Source organism: Pipistrellus kuhlii, unplaced genomic scaffold (assembly GCF_014108245.1).
Source record: "Pipistrellus kuhlii isolate mPipKuh1 unplaced genomic scaffold, mPipKuh1.p scaffold_m20_p_4, whole genome shotgun sequence".
Lineage (NCBI taxonomy): Eukaryota > Metazoa > Chordata > Mammalia > Chiroptera > Vespertilionidae > Pipistrellus > Pipistrellus kuhlii.
In genome coordinates, this window is record NW_023425540.1 from 88,595,380 (window position 1) to 88,620,916 (window position 25,537).

The 25,537-nt window shown below is 42.8% G+C and overlaps 2 protein-coding genes across 19 annotated transcripts in view; one reads left to right on the plus strand and one right to left on the minus strand.

Annotated features, from left to right (window-relative positions):
* Positions 1-3,653, minus strand: part of UBN1 (ubinuclein 1) — a 40,992-nt gene extending 37,339 nt beyond the window's left edge. For 9 of the 11 annotated variants that reach the window (XM_045571321.1, XM_045571320.1, XM_045571319.1 and 6 more), the window contains exons 1-2: positions 3,003-3,653; positions 1,770-1,872 (exon numbers count right to left, since the gene is read on the minus strand). The gene's annotated coding sequence lies outside the window, so the exon portion shown is untranslated. The remainder of the gene's footprint in view (positions 1-1,769; positions 1,873-3,002) is intronic. The other 2 variants (XM_036409028.2, XM_036409029.2) reach the window with 2 other exon arrangements.
* Positions 3,654-3,795: 142 nt separating this feature from the next.
* The window catches only part of GLYR1 (glyoxylate reductase 1 homolog), a 47,192-nt gene continuing 25,450 nt past the window's right edge, over positions 3,796-25,537 (plus strand). For 2 of the 8 annotated variants that reach the window (XM_036409035.2, XM_036409037.2), the window contains exons 1-5: positions 3,798-3,945; positions 4,956-4,992; positions 5,917-5,996; positions 16,067-16,205; positions 16,763-17,005. In XM_036409035.2, the coding sequence (XP_036264928.1) occupies positions 3,908-3,945; positions 4,956-4,992; positions 5,917-5,996; positions 16,067-16,205; positions 16,763-17,005 (537 nt within the window). In that variant the 5' untranslated portion in view covers positions 3,798-3,907. Of the gene's footprint in view, positions 3,946-4,342; positions 4,425-4,949; positions 4,993-5,916; positions 5,997-6,900; positions 7,095-16,066; positions 16,206-16,762; positions 17,006-25,537 lie in introns of those variants that run through there. The other 6 variants (XM_036409034.2, XM_036409036.2, XM_036409041.2 and 3 more) reach the window with 5 other exon arrangements.

Here is a 25,537-nt window from a genome sequence, read left to right on the forward strand (position 1 = left end):
TCTGGTATATATCTTATACAATAATTTGGATATCTTATTTCTGTTACATCTTGAATTTTAAATTCATATTTATTACTATTCTTTTAAAAGTAATACTTGGCTGCTCTAGGTGGATAGCTCAGGTGGTTGGAGCATCATTCTGATGCACCAAGGTTGTGAGTTTGATCCCTGGTCAGGGCACATAAAAGTCAACCAATTGATGCATGAATGGGTGGAACAATTCAATGTATGTCTCCCTCTCTCTCTCTTCCACTCTCTCTTCCACCCCCTCTTTTCCTTTGTCTTTCCCTTCCTCTCTCTAAAATCAATAATTAAAACTTGTTTTAAAATATATAAAAAATAAAGTAATACTTGGCTATTCCAGCCTGTTCAGTATTTCAGATCAATTTTAGAATCATTTTGATGTTTCCCCCAAAAAAACTCACTGCATTTTGACTGTAAATGAGTTATATTTATTCAGAAAAATTTACACACAGCATATATATATGGTTGTATGTATGTTTGTATGTATTATATATATATATACCCATATATGTGTATGGATATTTATATAGTAAATCTAATATTCATTCTTTCTATTATGACCATAAAACTGTGATCTATAAAAACCAGATAAGAAACTAAAATATCTAAAAGAGTTAATATAATTCTAACTAGACAACAAAGTGATTAGCAGCAAAACAGCTTGGTGGTGCAAAAAGACCATCGTGCACTAAGATTTTGAAATTCCTCTAAAACAGTGGTCAGCAAACCGTGGCTCATGAGCCACATGTGGCTCTTTGGCCCTTTGAATGTGGCTCTTCCACAAAATACCACGGCCTGGGCAAGTCTATTTTGAAGAAATGACATTAGGAGAAGTTTAAGTTTTAAAAAATTGGCTCTCAAAAGAAATTTCAATCATTGTACTGTTGATATTTGGCTCTGTTGACTAAAGAGTCTGCCGACCACTGCCTCAGGACATTGTGATGCACTGGGTTGTGAAAATAAATTTCAGCTGAAGGTCGAAGGCTTAAAAGTCCCCTGCTGACAAGAGCAGGTAAGGTCTCATTATAAGAGATCTGCAAGTTAACTGATGGGATGCAGGAAGGTCATCCTAGAAGTGGCAACCAGGTCCTGTCCCTACTAAGGCACTAATTTAAAAATGTAACTTTATCCTGGCCCAAATTTTAGACACTGTAACTTCAGTCCACCTGGATGGTAAAACTGCTTTTCTTAATTATTTAAGTGACGTTGAATGCCTGAGAAGTTACAGATACAATACAAGAGAATAAAGTAAATCAAGCCTATAGAATATTAACAGATTTTTCATTTTTATAATCATAACTGATAATACTTATTACTAAGTCATGTAAAACATTTAAGAGAATCAGTCATTAATGAATAATGTCAGACTTACAATTTTAATTTGAAATAAACTTCAAAGTATACATTTAAAAGAACCTGACTTCATTTACACACTTATTTGACTTACACGACTTAAGCCCTTGAAGAGATTTTACTATCAGGTTTATAAGTTCACTGTTTTTAAAAATTTGAAGTATTGAAGAGACTAAGCATATAAAACTTTAAATGCAGTTAAAATATTTAAGGGGATTTATCTTTGTAATAAAAGCTCATTGTTTAGAACTCAATTTGCTAAAATGGTGCCTTAATTGAGGCTTTGCAGATGAAGAATGTTATATAAACATTCTTATATTTGTAAATAAAACCATATTTATCAGTAAAACGTATAGTCGTAAGAAAAGCTAAGTATTTAAATACAGGTATACCTCTGAGATATTGCAGGTTCAGTTCCAGACTACCACAGTAAAGCGAGCTGTAATCTTTTTGCTGGTGGAGGGTCTTGCCTTCAATTTGTAAAAAACGCAACATCTGTGAAGGGCAATAAAGTGAAGTGCAATAAAACAAGGTATGCCTGCACTCACCTTAAATAGCTAAATCTTATTCTAAGTAAAAGCACAGTATTCTACAAAAAAAAATTTTTTTTAATCCCTCTTAAAAACCCTCAATTAATGTTATCCAAGAAACGTTAGCCTCCTTTTGTTATTTCAGGTTATTCCCAGGAGTGATGTATTTTTTGCTATACATTCTCTTAATCACTGTATTTTCAAATTGGTCATTGATGAATTTTGTGTGCTGATTTTGTAATTAGTCTCTTTTACTAAACTTTTGTTTTAATGGTTTCCCTCTCCATTTAAAAAAAAAAAAGGCCATCCTGTCATCCACAGAAATGAGAATGTTGTCTTCTAAAAAAAAAAATAAAATAAAATAAAAAAAATGCTTATTTCTGTTTCATGTCTTATTGCATTGGCTACAACTTCCAAGATATTATTAGACAATATATTCTTTGCCATGTTCCTGACAGAAATGCCTCTAATCCCAAAGTAATGTTACTTTAAACTTCATATTTTTATCAAGTCATTAAAATATCCTTCCATTCAAAGAGTTTTAAAGTTAGAAACTTGTGTTGAATCTTATGGAATTATTTCTTGGAATCATAAATGATCGGTTTGTCTTTAAAACAAAACAGTAAATGGAAGTTCCTGTAACTGACAGTACTTTAGGGAGACTGAACTCCAAAGAAAAACCAGGCTGCGTACAAGTCAGTTCGCTATCCCCAGCACTTCTTCCACCAAAGTCTCCCAGTAAGAAAATCGCCTACGAGAGCTGCGGATCCTCCACCTCTCCAGGCAGGCGGCAAACCCAAGACATGTCAGGATCTAGGTTAAGGAATCCCCTGACTTAGAATCTTTGGAGTCTGCAACTGGGAACGGGACCTTTCGAAAATTTATCATTTTCTATCTGAAATTTGACGTTTGGGGCTGTCGAGGTGGCTCAACTATTTCTAGTTCCCCTTCCACAGCTTTAAGTTTTCACGTAGAGAAACTACGACCGACTGGCATCTGCCTTCCTGCTGTCACAACAACCTGCTCCTAACTTTTCCCAAGTGTCAAACTACAGCTCAGCGTATGCGAGAGCCCGGTCCCGACAAAGACACGCACCTTTGTCCTCGGCGCGACGCAGCCTACGGACCCACGGGCCGCGTTCGTCCCCCCGCGACCGTCCTCATGCCGGCGCGGGAGTCCCGACGGCGGCGCTGCTAGCGGCCGGCCCCCGAGCCATGCCTCCCGGCGGGCGACCGGCCTGCGCCGCGGCCCATGGCCGGGTCCCGGAGCGCCCGGGGCAGCTTCGCCGGCCGTGCCGCCTGCCGACCCAGGAGGAAGTGCAGAGACGCCGACTACAAGTCGAATAACTCGAGACCTCGGGGCGCGCTGCACGGATGTGCCCTGTGAGAACTTGCGGCGCGGACGAGGGCTCGGGATGGGGGCCGCTTCCTGAACGCGGCCGTTAGAAAGCGCGCTCCGAAGAACCGCGTCGCCCCTCCAGGCGCGGCCACGTCGAGCTCGTTGTGCGCGGGGCCCCGGGAGCGGGCGGAGGCTGGCTTCCAGGCCGCGCCGAGTTCCGTCAGGGAAGCGGCCGGCGGGGTGATGCGGCCGGCCCCGGGACCCGCGGGAGACTAACGGCCGTAACGGAAACGCCCAGGAGGAAGGAGCCAAAGGCCGGGGTCCGGGGGCGGGGCGGGTCGCGGGGCCGACTCCCTTGCGCGCGCTCGGTCAGCAGCTCAGTCCTCGCCGCCGCCTCAGACCGCGGGTGCTTCGTTGTCACGAGCCTGAGGGAGGGGGAGAAGGAGCCTGGAGTCTTGGGGCTACGGCGCGCGGAGACAGCGGCGCCCTAGTCACGTGCCTCTCCCCGGCCAATGAGCCCCGGCGGGTGCGGTGACGTCAGAGGGGCGGCTACGCCGATGACAGCCGTTCCCAGTCACGTGGCAGGGCGCACTCCAATGGGCGGTGCCAGGGCTGCCTAAGGTTCCCGGCGACCCGTGCGTCGGTGGTGGTTGGGTGGTAAGATGGCGGCTGTGAGTCTGCGGCTCGGCGACTTGGTATGGTGAGTCCGGGCAGCCGGGGCCAAGCGAGCGGCGCCGGGGCGCTGCTCCCCTGGGCGCGGAGTTGGCGGCCAGCCCAGGAGCTGCTTTTCTGTGCGCTCCAGGCCTCACGGAGAGGCCGAGATGAGGTGCCGGCACTGCGAATGACGCCGGGCGGAAGGGGCAGCCTGGCCCCCGGGGACTGAGTCCGAGGGTGGCCGCGGTGGGCCCCCCTCCGAGCCGTCAGGGCGCCGGGGAGAGAGCTGCGCTCCAGACCGGACGCCGGCGGTTGCTATGAAGGGCGTCGGCCGCGGATGCCGGTTCCCTCTGGGTCTTGCTGGGGTTCGTGGGGAGCCCGCGGGGCCATATCGCCCGGGCAACCCCGTTAAAACCCGTGATGCGACGGAACCGACCTGAGCGGGCGGCTCGGCCGGCCGGGGGTGTCGAAACCGGACCGATGGCGCTGCCCCGTGAAGAAATGGAGGGGACACTTCTCCTTTAGGCTTGGCAGTGACCAGTGCCTTCTTGTGTGCCTCTCCTCGTCTGCTTCTGTGTCCCCGACAACCGCCCGAACCAAGACTGGCTGTCGCCGCCTCTTCTAGCTGCGTAGCTTGTTCCTTGACCCAGAGGAAGGCTTCCATTAGCATTTGGCAAAACTGACTGGTCTCGCGGTGAACTAAACCAGACTATGAAGGGAAGTCTGTGTTTACAGAGCAAACTGTCCCCCACCCCCATCAAGGGGGAGGCTCTAGACAAGTGACTCTCGGTGGTTTTGTTGTATTCCCTTGTTGCCAGATGAATGCACACACCTTAATGCGCATTATGTGTACAGTTTTGCATTCCAGTTCTGAGGGGTTTAGACTTGTTGGGCCATCCATGGAAGCCAGATTAAGAGCTCGTGTCTGCCAGCTTTTGTTTTGGCGCTTGAGGATGCAAGTTGGAGATTTAGGAAAATAAATTGCATATTGGGTGGGTTGGAGGAAGTGGACAAGCTTTTCCAAGGCAGATGCTGACTCTCTTGTGTTTTCTCTAGGGGGAAACTCGGCCGGTATCCTCCGTGGCCGGGAAAGGTGAGTGTCTTGCCACTAAAATAAAGGAAGGCATCTGAAGTTGGGTTTGAAGAGGTGAAGAATGTAAGATGCATTCCCCTCCATTTCTAACATTGAATTAAACTGAGCCTATTTAAATAAGAATCAGAATGTTTTTTTCTCTAATATCAGTTCATTTGGAAAAGTCAATATATAAACCAGGTCATTTAATCTGCAGTAGTTGCTTATTTCTTGAATCAGAGATGGTTTTGATGGAGTCTTTTAACTCTGGAAATCAATTCTAGCTTGAATTTGGCTTTATACTTAAATCTAACAAAAGGAGAAAAAGAAAATTCTTCAGGAAGAGAGAAATCTAAATGTAGGTTACTGAAAAGTTGAAGTATTTTTTTCCCAACTCAGTTTAAATCTTCTTTCCATGTTACCATATGTGCTACTCCAGTGCATCTTTGCAGAAGTTGGCATTTCAAATTTTGCAAGAGGCGACCCATTATAGCTTTCCAAATGTTCTGTTTATATATTCTTGCTAGGAGCCCAAGAAATGTCTTTAGACTGTCTCTGCAGCATGGCATTTTAAGTGCCTCGGTTGACTTTCATTGTCACTATTACCTGTCTCAATGCTTCCTGCCTTGAAATATTTTCAAAATATTTTACATTTCTTCAGTGATTACAAGGTCACTTCGGGGTGGGGGGGGTTGGGGTGGGGACTGTTGGTCTTCATTTTAATTGCTTTTAAAACAGGACCATTTCAAAAGAAATTTTATCTACTGAACACTGTGCTTGTTACATATTTGATACAGGGAACTTCTGTAGAAAAGTGCCAAGTCTAAACATATTCTAGGCCCTGGGTTTTTATTTTAAGACATTCCTTTTTTTTTCCTTTTTCTTTTTCTTACCAGCTTTGAGCTGTCAAAAAAAACACCTTTTTTCTCTCCTTTTCTCCCCCAGATTGTTAATCCACCCAAGGATTTGAAGAAACCTCGTGGGAAGAAATGCTTCTTTGTAAAGTTTTTTGGAACAGAGGATCAGTGAGTAGTACTCACCAAGTGTTTCCCTTTCCCTTTTTTTAGCTTTTGCCCTGGGTCTGAGCTGCTTTGAGAATATTCTAGGAACCCTAGTTCAGCCTTACTATAGTTAGTAAGAATGTGTATCATTCTGGCATCATACCTAAATAAAAGATGGTATTCTTATCCTGTAGAAACTGTCCTGAGCTAATAACAATGTCAGTCAGGTGAGAACTAGGGCTTACCACTTTCTAAATAAAATAATCACATTGAGATAGTTTCTCACATCTCTACCTATCCCAAAGGCAATTCCTTTTATAAAGCCCACATTTGGTTCTCTGTTAATGGCTATTTATCATTTGGCTCATGCATGAGATATACAGTGAATATTAAAATATTTATCTAAAGTAATCTGCTTTCTTTTGTAAGACTGAATAGCTTACTCAAACATTATAAAAGTAATGCTTTTTAACCAGACCTAAGTTGAAATCAGAACCATTAATTTGAGATTCTTTGATAGGAAAGCACAATGAGGGGAAGAAGATGTATTTGCTTGAGTGATTTGTTTAACTTACTTATCACTACATCAAGTTGGTTACCTAGGTCTAGCTAGATGGTTTGATTTCTTTAGTTATATTTCTGTCTATAATTCTTACAGGAAATGTAACTTGGGGGTTAGGAAAATGTGACTTTTCTGATAATTTAATGCCAATGATTAAAATATACATTCCTAGAAAGCAAGATATAGTATTCCATAGGAAAATCTCTTCTGAACAGTGTTCTTCATTTGCTCAGGAGTTTATGTGTCAGAGTGCTTACTCATTTTGATTTAGCATTTGCCTGGCATCATACGGATATACTGATATACCCAGCCCCAGTTCTCTCTTACAAACCAACTTAGCAGCCTTTTGATGGCAATATTTCAAAGGGGTCACTATCCTGGAGCTGTGAAAGCCAGAGACACTCTGGAAGAGGGAATATTCGTATATGCCATGGATTTCACAAGAAAGATTGTCCTGATGTATAAAACAAGTGCTGATTGTACAACTACACTCCGAATTGCTTGACACCGAAGGGAACTTGGAAAGCAAATGTTGTGGTGCCCGTCTTCCAGGAACTCAGGTGACAAAGACATAAACATTTAAGATGGGGTTAAGTGCAGAATGACTGATTCAGATAATTATTAAAGGGCTCTAGAATATATAGAGAAATCAGTGGGGAACGGCCAGGTCAAAGACTGATGTAAGAGATGGAATTTGAATCAAACTCAGGATGGATAGAATTGGTGTAGGCAGGCCGAAGCTGGTTTGGCTCAGTGGTAGAGCGTCAGTCTGCGGACTGAGGGGTCCCAGGTTCGATTCCGGTCAAGGGCATGTACTTTGGTTGCGGGCACATCCCCGGTAGGGGGTGTGCAAGAGGCAACTGGTCGATGTTTCTCTCTCATTGACGTTTCTAGCTCTCTATCTCTCTCCCTTCCTCTCTGTAAAAAATCAATAAAATATATTTAAAAAAAAAAAAAAAAAGAATTGGTGTAGGCAGGAACAGTAAGGGTATTCTAGGCTGTGGATTCTATAAATAACTGGGCTTTTAGTTGGATATGTGGGCAGAGAGAGGCTCCCATCTAAGGTAAAGAACTTGTGCTTGGGACCTAGCTGATTTGCTGCAGTGTTCGGAGGGTTGGCCCGTGGACTGAAGGGTCTCGAGTTTAATTCCAGTCAAGAGCATGTGCCTCACTGCAGGCTCAATCCCTGGTCACAGTTGGGGTGTGTGTAGGAGGCAACCAATTGATGTGTCTCTATATCTCCTCCTTTCCACTCTCTAAAAATCAATGGAAAAAAATATCCTTAACAAAGAAAAGAACTTGTGCTTGGGAATGACAGAGGCAATATGGTTGGCCTAACTTATGTACTTCTTTGTTTAGCTAACCAAGTATGAAAGAAAAATGAAAACTATAGAAAGTGGGGACCTAGTCAGATTATGGCAAGCCTGAAAATTATTTGTGTTTTTATGATAATGTTTTTTAAAGTTCTGGAAGTTTAGAAAAATAAAGTAGTCCTTATGTATAAGAAATACTACAGATAAAACACAGAAAATTGGAGTTGAGTGACTTGTCATACTCAACCGGCAACCAAGTGAAGCCAATGAAAAAGATGCACTTACTGAACACAAAAATAACCTAATGGTGTCAGTAGTGTTGATGTGATATCTAATGGGCTAAAGTTTTTTTGTTGTTGTTTTTTTAATATATTTTATTGATTTTTGTACAGAGAGGAAGGGAGAGAGATAGCGAGTTAGAAACATCGACGAGAGAGAATCATCGATCAGCTGCCTCTTGCACATCCCCTACTGGAGATGTGCCCGCAAGCAAGGTACATGCCCTTGACCGGAATCAAACCTGGGACCCTTCAGTCCCCAAGTCGACACTCTATCCATTGAGCCGAACCGGTTTCGGCTGGGCTAAAGTTTTTTGAGGGGATTCATAAGCAAGTGGATACAGGGAAACTGCTTGATTTAATATCTTTAAGCTTTTTAAACTTCCTTGATAGAGTTCCATATAAAAAGCTATTTAAAAATTAAGTTACCGAAGAACTAACATGTTATCAGTTTGTGGCTAGGCAGTTGACTCTGTGAAAGGAAACAAGGGTAAGTATGGACAGCACTTCTCTGAAGGGAGGAGGGTTCTTTGTGATCAGTATTAAGGCATATTTTATTTAGTATCTTTATATTATCTGAGGGTGAACTATCCAGATGGTTGGGTAGCAGTGAATTACTTTGGGGAAAGAGCTCTAGATTTGTTACCAGCCTAACATGCATTCATACAGCAGTTTCACCTACTCTGATTTGGGCAAGTTCATCTTTCTAGGACTCAGCGTCCTTATCTACATGTAAGAATAATACTCCTGACCTTGTATAAAGAAGTAGTGTCATTCATAGTGTGGTTTTGATATAAACAGCAGGTTTTCAGCAAACAGGTTAGTGCAGTGGTTTGCTGACCACTGGACTAGACTAAATGTTACCATGTAGTTGGGAGCTGTGAGGATTAGGCAGTTGTGGCATATGGTGTGCAAAGAGGTAAAGGATAGTATAATATATGACAGTGGTCAGCAAACCCATTAGTCAACAGAGTGACAAACCACGGCTCGTGCGGATTGTCAACCCCTGGGTTAAGGTATACATCTCTTGTTATAAGATAAAAAGCTGGTAAGAAGCAGGTGGCTTTCAGTAGGGAAAATGTGAGAGACAGACACAGACTGCCCATAAGAGAGAAATAGTGTTTGAAAAGGAATTTCCTGAAAGTTGGAAATTCCTAAGGACATCTGCAGGTCTGTTCTTCTGACCAAAAAGGCTTTGAACACATACATTGTTCGACTTTTTTCTTTGTTTTTTCTTATTTTTACACCCTCCCATCTTTAGGTAAAAACTATACTGTGCACCTTCAAGAGTGCTTGTACAGTTCCAGTCCATGCTCCTAAAGGGATCTGGAGGAGGAACTTGTCAAAATTGGGAAAGGGAACTAAATCAGACAAAAGAGTAGGACTCTTTAATGTGAAAAGGCAAAGACTAAAGAAGCACAATCCAAATGGGTGAAATAATAAGTGACTATAAGAAGGTAAACACTGACTTGCATGAGAAGTGACATGTGATCTGTATCTAAAGGCCTTCTAGACTGAGGAAGATGCATCTGTGAGAGTCCAGAGCCTGAGAGGGAGAAGAGAAAGGAGGGAGGGAAGGAAGGAGAGACACCTCTGAGGCATTTCTGTAAGGAGTGTGATGGCTGTGAGGGGCAGTGACAGGAGGGGAAGTTCATAAACCTCCCAAATGTTTAAACAAGTGGCACCATGATTATAACAACATATGGCTGTTTAGGATATGTATAAGAGTACAATATGGAACAACGTTTAAGAGGTGGTTTAGAAAAGAAATGCAAGTGAACTTTTTAGGGCTAAGAACTAGTACTTTGTGAAGGTCAAAGCCATAAGAGCTTCAGCAGAAGCTGGTCTCTATTTCACCTTTAATACTTGATGTCAGGCACATTCTAGATTTGAGGCTCCTCTGGTGATTGGGCACTGACCACGGTGGACAGGGCCTGACCCAGTGGGGCTATTCCTGTACATACTCCTGAGGAATATGGATTCAGTTACAGGTATTCAGTTTCAAAACTGTTATACTACTTATGGAGAAAATATATAAAGATGGCATTTTTTATATTAGCAAGGACCTTTATTAAAGAGTAAAAAGAGCCCAGTCAGGGTGGCTCAGTGTTTGAGTGTCAACCCATGAACCAAGAGGTCACCGGTTTGATTCCTAGTCAGGGCAGATGCCCAGTTTTCAAGCTTGATCCCCAGTAGGGGGTGTGCAAGAGACAAACAGTTAATGTTTCTATCTCTCTGTCCCTCTCCCTCTCTCTCTAAAGTCAATAAAAACACTTTTTTTTTTTTAAAGTAACTTCTTAAGATAAAGAAGGATTTCAATCTTTTAGAAACTTGATTTTTCTTTCTCCCTTCCTCTGCCAAAACATCTAAACTATTTTGTTGACATCCTACTGTTAGGAAGAGAGGGCCAGATTTTCCTAGCCAGCCTCCCCTGTGAAGTGAAGGACTTGGTAAGACCGCTGGATTTGACTCTCCACGGCTGGATGGCCGCAATGGGAATTGCCCAGAGTTGTTTTTTGTTTCATGGAAATACAGAGGGAAAAATAAATTTAAAATAATTGTGAACTCTTATCAGGTAGCCACAACAAAGATTAAATCTCAGGCATATGAGGGCCCACCTTGGACAGGTGGCTGTCTATCAGAGTAGAAACTGAGCTCAGAGTTTACATGTTTGCTCAAGTGACTGTGGATGACAGAGTGAAGAGAGTTTATTTAGTCTGTAGGTGCTCAAAACCAACAGAAACAAAACCAAAAAAAAAAAAAAAAATTTTAAAAACTTCCATCTATAGTGGTAGATGTGGAAACTGAGAGGCAGGAGATTTGTGGATTTTAAGTCATGTCAGCCTGAGGTACTTTTACATCAAGCCAGATAGAACGTGGGACAGGCTGGATGTGAGCTGTCTGAGTGAGTACGCAAATAATTCTAGAAAAATCTGTGGCTCACAGCATGACAGAATGGAACCATCTAAGCATTCCTTTTCCTTTCACCTGGCAACTGATTGACCCACTTTTACTACATAAAACGCCGTGTAAGAGTTGAATAATTGAGCCAACTAGAGAGTGAGGGCCACTGCTCTGGATATTTGGACTGAGCCAACAGTGTCCTGCCAGTGCTAGACATAGAGCACTGGATAGATTCTTCTCACCTAGCACCAGCACAGCTCCCATCCTACAGGTGACTTCTTTGGTGGCTGAGGCAGGAGCATGTGTCATGCACTGGAATTACAAAAAATGGCACCAAAAAATGCAGCTGGCAGCATTGGTATAGAGAGGCAGCTTGAAAATCTCATCCAGCTTTTGGGAAAGTTTTCAAGTTTTAGGAATGAAATCTTTATCTTACCTGCAAGACTTTGTTGATGTCTCTGTGATAATCATTGCTTGAAATTTAACTGAGAAAATTTGTATTGTTTTTGTGTGTGTGTGGTTCTTGATTGTGTGAGTGTGTATGTATGTGTGTGTGTGTGTGTGTGTGTTTGTGTTTTGATTTTTGGTCTTTTGTTTTTAGTTGTTTGTGGTTTTGGGGGGGTATCTTTATTTCTGAATGGCTTGGATTTGAAGCTCTAATACCTTTTTCAATGGTATGGAGTGGGGAGCTTAGAAATTATTTAAAATGTGCTACTCACCAATTCCAGATGGAGAAGCAAACACACATCTTCTGACCCCCTTCTTATTCTCGCCTTTGGACTATGGTTGCATGTGTTCTCTCTCCTTCCATCACCCCCACCCAAGTCATTGTGTCTGTGCAAAGTCTGAGACATATATGTGAGGGTGTTTGAGATTGTTCGTAGACTGGCATCTTGATATGGTAGCTGCATGGTATGATTTTTTAACTTAAGAGGAGGCAGGTCAGAATTAGGGAAGTTTTTGAAAATTAATTTGTTTTTGTTTTTAATCCTCACCCAGGTATATTCTTCATTGATTTGAGAGAGAGAAACATCATTCGGTTGCCTCCCATACACTCCCTGACCTGAGATCGAACCCACAACCTGGGCATATGCCCTGACCAGGAATTGAACCTGCAACCCACACTAAGCAGGGCAAAAATGTGATGTTTTTAAATTCATTTTGAGTGGAGTGTGTAATCTGAAGGTAGCTAAGTGGAAGGTTTATATTTACAAATGAAACGACTTTGTAGGAGTATATCAGAATGCCAGGGTAAGTTAGCTGCTCTTGACCATACTACAGTTCATCTAACAGGCATCCAAGCAGTTACTACCCACCTGAGGAAACCCCATAAACAGGAGATAATGGGAAAAACTTTGGGCATTCAGAATAGCTCTTGTGCTACAGCAGACGTCTTTATTGGTTTGATGTTTTTTTAAAGATAGTACGCCTTTATAGTTACCAAAAAAACTCAAGCTATAAATGGTGAAAAGGTTCCATTCATCTCTGTCCCTCAGCCACCCAGTTCCATGCTATAAGTCATCAGTGCTTTTTTATGGCATAGCCCTCTAGAGATAGTGTGTCTAAAAATCAAGAAGCTACATATTTCTTTTTTCATCATTTTTATTTTTGTTTAGTTAATCCTCACATTGCTTTACAGAGAGAAGAGGAGGGAAAGAGAGAGAGAGAAATATAAGAGAGACACATCAACTGTTTGCCTCCTACACACACCCCGACCAGGGGTAGGGAGGGAACCTGCAACCCAGGTACGTGTCCTTGACCTGGAACTGAACCTGAGACCCTTCAGTGTGCAGGCTGACACTCTGACCACTTTGCAACACTGGCTTGGGCCTTTTTCCTCTTTTTTGCACAATTGGTAGAATACTACACACTGCTCTATATCTTACTTTTTCCACTTAGCCAAATGTTTTAAGGGACCTTCCATTTTGTACTTTGTAATGACCTTGCTGATCGCTAGCTACTTTGTTTTTAGGTGTTTATTTCCACAAACAATATGTAATTAACTTTCTTTTACATAAAAGGAAAGGCACATGCTTTAGATGCAACTTGACTAAGCTTGATTTTTATGACTTCTCAGCCTATAGCAACTTGGACAGAAAAGGTCCAGCTCCATCTAGGCATTGGGAGAAGTCACAAGTTACATAAGGGAAGTCACAAGTTACAGCTTATATCAAGGAAACAAACAGCAGTCACTAAAAAAATATACTATACAACAGCAACAACCACAAATGGCCACTAAAGCCTTACAGCTTTTAACCCAGAGTCACCCTGAATGTGCCTGGAAGGCATCATTTACCCTGTGATTATTTATTGAGCACCAGTTGCACGCCAGGCCCTCTGGATGAGCCTCAGTGGATAGGAGAATGGTGCATTATTGAAGCTCCCGCTGAAAAGCAAACCCTCTTTACGGACACGGAGAGGGTTTTGCAGTACTACAGCCTTTAGAGAAAAAATTCTATTCAGGCGGCCAAAGAGATTTCAATTTGATTTGCTTTCATGAAGTAATCTTCCTGGAGCTCTGGCGGGCTGGCTTTTTATTTACTGTTTTTCTAATGTGGCAGGATGCTTTCCAACAACTGATTGATTCTTAAGTAGATTAACTTTTTGCATTTATCTTTTTAAAGTCATATTTATGCTGTCAGTTCATTGAGCAATGATGATCATAGAGGAAATTTTACTTTACTGTCTGAAATGCCAGTCTTTAGGTTGAATGGAATTTTTAATGGATTGTTCTCCTGACAGAAATCAGTAAAATGCTTCAATAAAAACATAGGTGTGGATTTATTGGTGCTTCCTCCACAGATACCCTTACCCTTCTACTTATTCTGAATCAAAGGTTAATGTGGGGAGGGGGGTTAGGAATTAGGATTCTTAGAATATGTTGTCCCACCTCAATTGCTCCATCAAAACCACCCCATTGGTTTTTTTCTGGAACTTGTGCAGTTCTCAGCTTCTGACTGAAGCTCAGAAAAAGAAGAGGCCTGTCTTGAGGTTTGTGGCTCTTTTAAGCTTCATTACTGATACTTGTGTCATATTTGCCGCCAGTTGGAATGACAGCTTAACTGGCTTTTCAGGGCGTGCCTGGCTTTGTATCTGATTGCTCTGATGGTCTGTCCTTCGAAACACTACCAGTATATGCGAGGAGAGGCAAGAAGGTCAGTCAGTGGTATACTTGCCAGACAATATGGGGTTGAAATTTAATTCCAGTTTGTCTTCCTGTAGATCGGACCCACTTAGCTCCATTGTGTCAGATTTCAAACTTTAAAATGAATTGATCACAAGTAAGGTACCTGCTTACCCATCCAGTGGAAGCTCTCTGCAGTGAGACCAATGCCTAAATCCCTTTTCTTTTTCTTCTTTTTTTTCTTTTTTTTTTTCTTTAATATATTTATATTGATTTCAGAAAAGGAGAGGGAGAGAGGGAGGGAAGGAGAGAGAGAAAGAGAGAAACATCAATGATGACAGAATCATTAATTGGCTGCCTCCTGCTCGCCCCCTACTAGAGATCAAGCCTGCAACCCAGGCACGCACCCTTGACCAGAATCAAATAGAGCCCTTTAGTCCGAAGACCCAGGCTCTATCCACTGAGCCACACCAGCTAGGGCTGAGTCCCCTTTCATCATCCATTCTGTGTAGTTTTGTTTACCCATAAGTAACATGCTTAGTCCTGGTTTGCTGTCCCACTTGCAGGTTTATGGCCCCAGGGCTGTTGTGTTTGTATAGACCCACTGTCACAATCATTAGCACAACACCCAAAGCTGTTGGTGGGTTGGTAGCACTATTTTTATGTATAGAAGTTAGTACTTTTACTATCCTATATAATAAAGAGCTAATATGCTAATTACACTGAATAGCATAACAACAACCTTCTGAATGAGGCTGGGGCTGGGAGGGTCGGCCAGAGCTGGGAGGGCTGGCTAGAGCTGGGAGGGCCAACCCTGGCTGCAAGGGCCTCTAGTTATTAATGAAAATTCTCTAGCTTTCTTTAATGGAAAGAACCCTAAGTTAGGGTGGTAGCCCAGTTTCTAAATCCTTAACCTGACCCACTTTTTCTGAAGGGTATACTATGAAACCTTTGAGTGTTACAAGGTAAAACATATAAATTAACTGTTACCTTGCCACTCCTATAATATTCTCTCCTTTATACTGTGAAACTGAATATCATTTAGGGCAAACTGCGGCTTGCGAGCCACTCTGTTGACTAATGAGTTTGCCAAACACTAATTTAGGGAAACCACATAAAGTCAGCTAAGGCTGAATTGGTAAATGTGATTGGTCAGATATTCCAGAATTGACAACGGAGAGCTTATTTCACTTCCATATGTTACACACAGATGGTAGTAATTAAAAGTTAAATATTAGAAGAGTGTGTTTTTCTACCTTTAATCACAAATAGAATCTTGTTTTTAAAGGCTTCCTCTTTGTGCTGCTGCCCTCATTCCAAGCCATGTGTCACATGTTTGTGTGGTCTGGTAGCCATGGATACAATCATTTATGAACAAATATAGGCTCCACAGCTACAAATATCTGTAAGAGCAGAAGATTTTAGACATTGCATTTCTTTAGCCCTCATATCTCTGATTCTGAGTTGATTGACCCGTCATCAATCTGGCTTAGGTTGTTGTTGGTGGCGATGCTTCCAGGTGCCCTGATTCCCTGGGATCCACATGTGGCCATCTGTACTGTGCGGAGAAAATGGGAGAGCAGCTCCAGGTTTCCTCTGTCCTGAGAGCAAGTGTCATGGTGTGTGTGGTTGAGTGTAGAAGGAAAGTGAATAGGGGTGGAAATAACATATGACACAGTAATTTCATTTGGAGGATATTCTGATTTTTCTTCTGCTTGGCTTGTTCCAAGAAAACATGCTTTCCGGCTCAAGAGCTTGAAGTGGTCAATAATATGTTTTGAAAAAATGGCAGGCCTGTTTCAAAGTCCAATGAAAGCCAGTGGATATTTTCATTGCATTCTGCTAGGGTAAGGTCTTTGATATCTGGCATAGGCAGTGTGGATCATACCCTTTCTATGTGTGTTTTCTGCTAGTGCCTGGATCAAAGTGGAACAGCTAAAGCCATACCATGCACATAAGGAGGAAATGATAAAGATTAACAAGGGAAAACGATTCCAGCAAGCTGTGGATGCTGTGGAAGAGTTCCTCAGGAGAGCCAAAGGGAAAGACCAGGTGAGAAACTCCATGATTCTTCATTTATGCCAATGTGAGACCGGTTATTTTTATATACTAACTAACAGATTAAATGTCACCCTAATTTGAAACTCTATTCTTATGAAATGCCAGTACAAAAAGAGCCACTTCAATTCTGAGGTATCAGCATTTTGGTAATTAGCTTGAAGCTCCATGCATGCAGCTGACCTTTCTGGAATAGATTGTTGGTCTTGGGAAAGCCACTTGGACTCAGGAGAAGTATCTGAATGTAGCACAAGTCTTTTCTCCTTTCATAGCTCAGAAATTAGGAGCACAGCCTCTGAGATATATATCCATTGCCTGGGTGTAAATTCTACATCTTAGCTTTGGGACTGTGGGCAAGTGATTTGATTTTTTTTTTTTTTTTTTTTTTTTTTAATCAAGTGTAAGTGGGGATGACAGCAGACCTGTTTCATAGGGTTGTTGTGCAGATAATGCATGTAAAGTGCTCATCATAGGGCATGGCTCGTGTAAATGGTGGTGGTGATGGCAGCGGCTAATTGTGGTGGTTATCATTATTATTATTAAACTTTCAGACATCATCCCACAATTCTGCTGATGACAAGAATCGGCGTAATTCCAGTGAGGAGAGAAGTAGGCCAAACTCAGGTGATGAAAAGCGCAAGCTTAGCCTGTCTGAAGGGAAGGTGAAGAAGAACATGGGAGAAGGAAAGAAGAGGGTGTCATCAGGCTCTTCAGAGAGAGGCTCCAAGTCCTCTCTGAAAAGAGCCCAAGAGCAGAGTCCCCGGAAACGGGGTCGGCCCCCAAAGGATGAGAAGGTTTGTTTTATCTCCGCAGCTTCTGGGAATAGTACCTTTCTTTTGTATGCAGCAGAGTTGAGCTTTACAATGTGGTTCAGTTCATTGAGTGAACATAGAGTCCTGTACTAAGAGTTGTCCTAAAGAATCCTTCAGATCAGGGGAGATATGCAGCCTGGATGCACAGGTGTGAAATAGGAACACAAGGCAGCAAAGAATCATGCATTCAACTAAATGCTCAAGTCAGAAGAATGGTCCACCTGAGCAGTGTGCAAAGGCTGGCACTGGAAAGGGCATAGCAAGAAAGAAGGGAAGGCATTCCAGAGGTGGAGGGCATAGTTCACGTGGAGCTTAATGTCAGTGTGGATATTCTCAGTACAGGGAGAGGACAAGAAGGAGAGCAGAAAGATAAAAGTAGATGGTCACTGGTTTGTGGAGAGCATTATGGTGTCCTTAAGTGGTGGTGTATTGTCATGAAGTCAGTAGAGGGCTATAAAGTTGTTTGAGCTGTGTATGGAGGTGGCGGTGTGCTCCAAGCTATGCATTAGTAAGCTCATGGAGGCCAGAGAAGAAAGGCTCAAAGCCAATTAGAAGGCTAATCAGGTGTATGTTCACATAAGGAGATATTCTAAGGGGGTGATAGCAGACATTGAAAGTAACTGTGCAAGGCACTTCAGAGAAAGAGTTTGTAAGATTGGCAACTGGTTATAAAGGGGATGAATGAGAAAAGGGAGAGATGATTTCAGGTTTGTGCCTGGGGAAATGGTGATGCCTTCCTTAAGAGCAGAGGGGTTGGGAGGAGCTAGCTGATTCCTGGACCACCAAAGCAGCTTGGAGTTGCAGGACAGAAACATATATGTGGGAAGCAAATGTGTAGGAAGAATGTTGGATCCATGAGACTAGATGGGGTTTATGTTTGGGAAAGTAAAGGAGGGAGAAGAGTCAAGGGCAATAGTTAGCTTTGCAGTAAGAGTGCCTGTAGTTGAGGGTGGGAAGAAGTTACCAAAATGAAATAATGGAGAAATAACATACCTCTCTCTTCCTTGTAACGATTTTTTGTCAAGTCTTGGATGCCAAGGGAGGAGAATTTAATATATTGGGGACAGATCACAAGAATTCTCATGGTTTCTGTCCTAAGGCTTGTGGCCAATCATGAGAATTCTCAGCTTTTCATTGTCATTTTTTTAAAATATATTTTTATTGCTTTCAGAGAGTAAAGAAGAGGGAAAAGGAAATAGAAACATCCATGATGAGAGAGAATCATTGATCAGCTGCCTCCTGCAACTCCCCCACTGGGGATCAAGCCCACACCTGGGCATGTGCCCTTGACCAGAATCGAACCTGAGACCTTTCAGTTCGCAGGCCGATGCTTTATTCACTGAGCCAAACCGGCTAGGGCCATTGTTGTCATTTAGAGAGACACATTCACTGAAGTTAAAAATTACAAAAGGGCCCTAACCGGTTTGGCTCAGTGGATAGAGCCTCAACCTGTGGATTGAAGGGTCAATTCCGGTCAAGGGCATATACCTTGGTTGTGGGCACATCCCCAGTAAGGGGTGTGCAGGAGGCAGCTTATCCATGTTTCTTTCTCATCGATGTTTCTAACTCTCCCTCCCTCTCCCTTCCTCTCTGTAAAAATCAATAAAATATATTTTAAATAAATAAATAAAATAAAAATAAAGATTACAAAAGGAATTAAAAGTGATTAGTCTCTTGTCGTTAGTAATAAAAATAACTTTTTTTTATATATCAATTTGATATTTTTTAAGTGCTCAGCAACCATGGATAGTGACAAAGAACATGGTAAAATTCTGGATATATTTGCTGACAATTTATCAGATATTCCAAGTGAAAGTGATGAAAGCTTTGAAAGTGGCAGTGATATAGTTATTCCTTGAAAAAGGCAAAAAATAGTCATTTCAAGTGATTCCAAACATGAACATTTGAACAGTTCCATACATGATTTTGAGTGTAATTTGCATCTTCATTGCCGAGATAATGATTGGTTAAAAGAGGACTTTCAACCTAATTTGGAAAATTTTGAAGGTAATTCTGGTGTTACAGTTATACCGACTGATTCTAGGAACGTCATTGAAGTTACCAACTTGATTTTTGAGGACGATCTGCTTAACTATTTTGTCATCAATCAAACATATATTTTAACCAAATTTGGGAAAGCACAAAATTTTGAAAGCAGTAAAGTGGTCTCCTGTTACCCTAACAGATATGAAAAATTTTTTTAGGACTTATAGTGCTAATGGGGCATACTCTAAAGTAGGCGTCCTCAAACTTTTTAAAGTGGGGGCCAGATCACGGTCCCTCAGAGAGCTGGAGGGCTGGACTATATGAACTACTAATTCCTACTGTAACACCTCGGCTGCGCACACTGCCCAAAAAACCTGGCGGGCCGGATCAGACTCCTCTGCGGGCCGCATGTGGCCCGCGGGCCGTAGTTTGAAGACCCCTGCGAGTCTAAAGGATACTTGGAAAGAATATTGGTCTACTAATTCACTTCTAGCAGTTCCAGTATTTCCTCAGACAATGAGTTGAAATTGTTTTTGAACAAATCTGGACTTAGAGGCATTTCAGTGACAATGCAAACATGACTAAATCTTCATCCAGGCTATTTAAAATTCAGTCTGTACTTGACCACTGTATTAGTAAATTTCAAACAATTCATAAACCTATGTGAGAATTATCATTAGATGAAGGCATCATTCCTTGGAGGGGATATCTTCTATTCCGAATTACAACCCAGCTAAAATTATTAAATATGGTTTACTAGTAAGAATAGTATGTGAGAGCAAGACTGAGTATATTTGCAATGTGGAAACTTACACAAGTGAAGGAAAAAATTGAATGACTATTCTGTCACTACTTTGGCGTATCTGGAATTGGGACATCATATATAGCAAGATAACTATTACAATAGCATTTCAATCGCAGAAACTTTATTACTACATAAAACAAGAGTTTCCGGAACAATTCAAACAAATGGTGGCTTGCCAAAATGTTTGAAAGATGTCACATACGGTGTTTTTACAAACTATCATACTTTAAAAGATATTAACTTGTAAAAATATGTAATAAATAACTTCAAAATGCAATGGGTATTTTAATTTTTAAGTGTGCCTTTAACATTTATGTAAAACGTTTTTTGTACTCGGTCAATAGAAACTTATCTGGTCACTGGGTAAAGCTAGCAATAAAACTGCTGATCTGCAATGTGTTAAGATAAAGTAGGTAGTCTTGTCTAACACAGGTAATTGTGAGAGCAGGATCAAGGGGGGAGAAGCCAGATGGCTGGCAGAAACAGTTGGGTGATGAGGCTGTGATGAAATGCAAGATATCAGATCAAGACTTGCAAATTCAGATACCAGCAAGACCAGACAGGTAATTGAAGTGAGTGGAGCCCACTGATGCAAGAAGAAATGGCTCAAGCAGAAGGTTCCAGGGCCCTGCCCTGCCTCCATGCTGAGAATTAGGGGTAGCAGTGGCTGGTGATCTGGGGTGGTTATGCTCTTCCTATTGAATTCTAGCCAACTTTTGCCAGATTGTCTGGTTTTTCTCAAAAGAAGCTGGAAACACAAGTTTTTATGTGAAATGTTTTAATTTTAAATGTTAGTAGCTAATTCATAATTTTAACATACTTATTCCAAAGGAACATCTGCACCAAATTCAGCCAGTGGACTGCCAGTGTGAACTCCGTGTTAGAGAAGGTCTGTCTTGCTGTCAAATGACCTAAGACTGAGAGTAGTTGAGAGTGACTGTAGTGGTGGGGACAGTCCTAGGTTATCATAAGCATAGGGAAATGTCAGCCAAAGGCAGAGAAGGTTTCGAAAACTGCTGGCTGCAGTATGTGAAAAACTTCTTAGGGGGTTTGATCTAGTTGAACTTATTTTCAGGGACCAGAGGAATCTGGGCCATCAGGTTTTATACTATTCTCCAAATTCACAGTGTCTGGTGTCTTTAAGCTGTGGATCTCACCAACTCCTCTGCTGGCTCTGGAGAGAAATTACTTCTTTTTGGATAAAAAGGAAGTAAAAAGGAGAAGTTAGGAGGAGGGCCTTGAGTTTGAATCATGACTCCATGACTTGCTATATCTGTGTGATCTTGACCAGCTACCTTTGCCTTCGTTTCCTCATCTGATCATATTAGACTAGTGGCCCGGTGCACAAAATTTGTGCACATTAAAAGGGAATTAATTAGAGGAAATATTTTAATATTGCTGTTTGCCCTTTCTTTATAATAGAAGTGCCAGAGATGAAAAAACATTAGTAAAATGTATATAAAAATCTCCCCCCTGTCAGAGTCTGGGGTGCACTGCACAGTGGGACCCAGAGTTAAGACCCTGTCCACCCACGTGCACCTAGAAATTGTGCGAGACCCAGATCTAGCTGGCCCCATCCCCGTCAAGCCCTGCAGGGCAGGGGGTGCAGCCTCAGATCCCTTGGCCCCTGTGCGAGGATGTGATTACCATTTACATATTAGCTGTTTATTATATAGGATACCTGCCCCTTAACATTTGTTGTGAGAATTAAATGAGTAACACAAGCAAAGCACCTAAGATAGTACCTGTAACACATGCATGTGATAAATGTCATGTACACACACACACACACACACACACACACACTAAAGGCCCAGTGCATGAGATTAGTGCACTGTGGGAGGGGGGGGAATTCCTCAGCCTGGCCTGCACCCTCTTGCAGTCTGGGACCCCTGGCTCCTGCCACCACTGCTGCACTCACCAGCCGTGAATGGGCTTCTGGCTGAGTAGCGCTCCCCCTGTGGGAGCACACTGACCACCAGAGGGTAGCTCCTGCGTTGAGCATCTGTCTCCTGGTGGTCAGTGCACATCATAGCAACCAGTTGTTCCTCCGTTTAGTCCATTTGCATGTTATGTTTTTATTTATAGGATTTTTTTTTCTATTGATTTCAGAGAGGAAAGAAGAGGGAGAAAGAGAGAGAGAGAGAAGCATCTATGATGAGAGAGGATCATTGATTGGCTGCCTCCTGTACACTCCACACTGGAGATCAAGCCCACAACCAGAGCATGTGCCCTGATCAGGAATTGAACCATGACCTCATGGTTCATAGGTCAACACTCAACCACTTAGCCACGCTGATGTTTTTGAGCAGTAGCCTGTTGTGCAGTGAGGGCACTGGTTTAGTGCAACCCCAAGACTACTGCCAGACTTGCTGGGAGGATTTTCTCACAGTAAAAAGTTTACCCGTTGGTCTGAATTATTCATTGGGGGTGGGGAGAGAGTAACATTTTTACTGCTGTTCTCAGAGCCAGGTCTCCATCCAGGAGTTCTACCTGCTGTTGATCTTTAGTGGTTTTTTTTCCTACCAGGTCTCCATGCTAGGCCTGGACTCTAATGAAAGATTTGTCAGGAAAGGAAAAAGCGTGGCTAATGGTGCTGGGGACACATGGTGATTTCAGTTCTCACCATTGATCTTAATTAAGCATCTTCAGAGATACAGGAAATCTGCTTGGGTTTGGAATTTTGGTGTACCTTATGATCTGATATATCCTGTGGCCTAAAAAGAGTATTGTGTTGCTATAGTAATTGTCATTTGGCTGGCGAGCTCCTCTGTGAAACAGAGAGCAGTAGTGTAGGCTGATAACTGGGCAGAGTCCCAGATGATTGCCATTCTCGGCCATATTCTCCTATCCTGTAACGATTAACGGAAAAGGCTGATCTTGATAGTGGAGGTGTCAATTACATGCAGGCAAGCAAAGGCTGGGTTTGTGTCTAGACATCCGTCCAAGTCTTTAGCTGAGAACTACAACTCGGCACAAAGCACCCTCACAGAATAAAGCTGTCAATCCTGTGTCTCCTAAAATTCTGGACTAATACAGAAAACAGTGCTTTAGGAGTCAAGGCCTTTGGTTAGTGCTAGGTGGAGAGTTATGTTCTCTGCCTTACTCTCATCTGTCATTTTGGTCTTGGGCTAGTCATTAAAGCTGTGCTGCCCCTAGTCACAGGTGACCGTTTACATTTAAATTTAAAAAAAAAAATTTTAATTCAGTTTCTCAGTCACACTAGCCACTTATCAGGTGCTCCGTGGTAGACTTGTGACTATTGGTTATAGTATTAGTACAGGTATAGGACATGTTCATCATGGCAGAAATTATTTTTGGCAGTACTGCACTAGACCTCTTTTACCCAAACCCCTATATTCAACAAGTGTCTAGAGATAAAGCAGCGTGATAGATAAACAAGGCCCTTATCGTGTTCATTTCTCCAATAAATATTGAACACCACCTATGTACCAGGAATGGTTTCCAGCATGGGACATATAAAGTAAACAAAATTGGTGAAGTTCTTACTTTCATAGAACCTACTTATAATAACACTAGTAGCCCTACACACAAATCCGTGCGCCAGTAGGTCTCTGCCACCCTCCAGTAGCTCTCCACCCACTGTCGTGCCCTCCTGTAGCTCTCCTCGTGCCCCCCTGCCCCCTCATAGCTTGTTGCCCTGCCTCCTCCTGTAGCTCTCTACTGTGCACTTGTAGCCAGTAGCTCGCTGCCACCCTCCTATAGCTCTCCACCCACTGCCCTGCCCTCCCCGCCCCCCAGCTTGCTGCCCTGCTCCTCCTTGTAGCTCTCCTCTGCCAGTTTGTAGCTCGCTGCCCCACCCGACTGCTGTTCTGTGATCAGATCATTAGTCAGTTGTTACACTTCACTGCATGATGACCATTTGCATGTTAAATCTTTATTATATAGGATAGATCCTGAAGCCAAATTCCCTGAGTTTAAATTTCATCTACCACACTCTTAGCTCTGTGACCATAGGCAAGGCTTCTTAAGCTCTCTCAGTTTTCTCCTCTGTAAAATGGAGATGAGGTTGTGACAATTATGTGAGAATCTATACTAATAATAGCTTAGGTGGTGTCATGCTCTCAAGTCATCACAAGATGGCCCAACACACAGCAGAGGAAGGGCCTGGTGGCCACTCCACGTGGTGAGGCCTGGGGGTTTTGTGGTCCTGTCAGAGGAGGCGGGTCTCGGCAGGGGAGGGCAGTTGTGGGCAATCAGGCTGTCAGGGGAGCGGTTAGGTGTCAATCAGGCTGGCACGTGGGCAAGCGGTTAGGAGCCAGCGGTCCCGGATTGTGAGAGAGATGTCCAACTGCTGGTTTAGGCTCGATATCCTAAATCAGGCCTAAACCGGCAGTTGGCCATTCCCCAAAAGGTCCCAGGTTGGAGAGGATACAGACCAGGCTGAGGGATAACCCCCCCACCCCCTTCCCATGCACAAATTTTGTGTACCGGGCCTCTAGTACACATATAAATAGCACACTAACGTCTGGCATATGTTAAGCTTTTATTATAGTAATCATCATGTTCCAATGGAGGAAAATATAGAGAGATGAGGGAAAGCATTCTGATACAGTGACATTTCAATGGAGACCTAAAGTGACAATATGAACCAAGTTGGAAGAGCATTCCCAGCAGTGCAAAAGCTCGAGAGTATTTGCATGTGTGGTGTTTTCAGGGAACGGAGGTGGAGGGCCAAGGGGGTGCTGGTGGGCTGGAGAGAGGTCAGGGGAGAGAAAGTAACAGGACATTAGGTTGGAGATTAGCATGGAATGGGGTTGCAGCACATCTAGGGCCCTAGAGTCCACAATAAAAGCCTCTAGCTTGACCATGTGAAACAGGCTGCCACTTTTAGGCAGAGAAGTGTCATGCTTCACTCTGGCTGCTGTGTATAGACTAGACTGTACGGGCCCAGAGCAGAAGCATAGAGATTCCTTTTGCTCCAGTCCAAGTGATAGGCAATGGTAGCCTGATCCTTGGGTGTTAGTAGGGGTGCTCGGAAGAAGGGGTTGCAGATTCCCATTTGTAAAACCATAATCGTTGATGGATTAGAGGAGAGAGGAGGGTAGAATCAAGGACTCCAAGGATCTTGGCCTGGTTGTATGGAGTTGCTGTTTCGGAAATTGAGAAGACCATAGAAGAAGCCGTTTGGGCAGGGAAAGCAAGAGTTCAGTTGGGTATGGCAAGATACCTATTTGATATCCAAGTAGAAATGTTGGGAGGACCACTGTGGCTGGAAGATAGCAGATGGAAAAAGAGGAGGTAGTAAAGTCAGTGATGGAGGAAAGAGAACAGGCCAGTTGTAAAGCTGGAATGAACGGTGCCTCTTTGCCTAGAACGGGTATGGGCCAGGCCCTTAATAAAGAGGAGCAGCATCCTCATTCCGCTGGGTCCTTTCCTTGCATCAGTCTTGGGAGAGAGTGGGGATCTTGGCTCCAGACCACCCTGACTTCCAGTTCTGTCACTTAGTCCTGAAAAATGTTGGGCAGATTTCCTCATGAGCACCAATGCGGCTTTTTTGGTGGTTGGTTGGTTTGTGTGTTGGTTTGTTTTTGAGATTAGTGGATTCCTTCTGAAGCCTGTACTGTTTTCTTAATAATGTTTATTATTCGCCATAAGGAATTTTTTCTGTGACCTGCTAACAACACTGCAAAATATATGATAGTTGGGCTTTTCTCCATCACACACCAGAATGTTTTGTTATTTCAAGAACTGAGAAGAGC